Source organism: Hipposideros armiger, unplaced genomic scaffold (assembly GCF_001890085.2).
Source record: "Hipposideros armiger isolate ML-2016 unplaced genomic scaffold, ASM189008v1 scaffold_1627, whole genome shotgun sequence".
Taxonomy (NCBI): domain Eukaryota; kingdom Metazoa; phylum Chordata; class Mammalia; order Chiroptera; family Hipposideridae; genus Hipposideros; species Hipposideros armiger.
The window spans coordinates 149,657-150,843 of record NW_017732977.1 but is presented as its reverse complement, the minus strand read 5'-3'; the positions used below and the strand labels follow the sequence as shown (position 1 = coordinate 150,843).

General features: G+C 30.4%; 1 protein-coding gene across 3 annotated transcripts in view; it reads right to left on the bottom strand.

Moving 5' to 3' along the window:
• Positions 1-351: 351 nt before the first annotated feature.
• Positions 352-1,187, bottom strand: part of LOC109377923 (regulating synaptic membrane exocytosis protein 2-like) — a 119,974-nt gene continuing 119,138 nt past the window's right edge. For 2 of the 3 annotated variants that reach the window (XM_019634393.1, XM_019634394.1), the window contains exon 9: positions 352-489. In XM_019634393.1, coding sequence (XP_019489938.1) covers positions 421-489 — 69 coding nt within the window. In that variant the 3' untranslated portion in view covers positions 352-420. The remainder of the gene's footprint in view (positions 490-1,187) is intronic. The other variant, XM_019634395.1, reaches the window with a different exon arrangement.

The following is a 1,187-nucleotide window of genomic DNA, read 5'->3' as shown; positions in this document are numbered from 1 at the left end:
GTACGAATTTATTTGCCAATCTCTTCAGGAGTTATTGCTTGGAAAATGCAAGAGAATGTAGATGGTAAGTGGTATAATGACTGATTTAAAGAGACAGCTGCCTTGTGCAATAAAGGAAAAATATCAAAAGTATAAAATTAGCTACCGATTTCAATGTTACATATACAAGTGGAATCTACATTAATTGCAACTCTGAAACCTATGAGTTTTAGTATTCAGTTCATCATATAAAATCACTAACCAAGATTGTCTCTTTAAATTTTTTTTGTATTTTAATCCCATGCATAATATTTCAAGCTGGCCCATAAAATGATTTGAAAGTCAATAATATGGCTCGGAGCAACATACCAAAAAAAGTTTTCCTACTACGCATTTTCCAAAAACATACAAATAAGGGTTAAAACACAACTTTAGTTTCTATCAGGCAGACAAGGCCTTTACCTGAACCCTAGGAACAAAAGGCGTTGTTCTTCTACTAAGGCTTTGGCTCTGGTAAGCAAAATTAAAGAAAAAAGCAATAAAACAAAACCAAAAGGACAACACGCTGGAACTAAAACCAAAAGTAAAAACAAACACATACAACTATCCTTTAAATATAACTTTTCCATGACAATATATATCTAATTAAGTTCCTCGATAGTGAATAAATTAATGTTGCCAAAATGCTAAAGTATATAAAAACTATATAAAATGTCAGAATTTTTAAATGTAATCAACATAATAGGAATTAAGAATGAATGTAAAAAAACACATTCAGGCTCGTATGTTCTGAACGAATGAGTGTAAACATAACCCAAGGGCCATGAAATTTAAGGTTTCACCCTTAAACACACTACACAGAAAAAAAATCACAGTCCAAAAAGAAGTTAGATGAAAATGCATTATAAAATTGTTAGTGAAAAGACATCTGTAAGAAGTAATTGTGTGACTTCTCCAAAATGATATGTCTAACAGAAGTCTAAAAAACAGTAGCCAAATTGACTTGAGCATTTCTTAAAAGAATAAACACAGTAAGATAAAAATATGCCGAATGACTGCACTAGTTAATTCATACTTTAAGAAACTATACTAGGCTCGAGTATTTAAGCACTATTTTCTGACAGTTATTTTGTACCATATGTGATACCAGTTAATTGCTAATCAAACCTATTAATGAACAATATCTTGTTTCTTTTTATTTATACAGT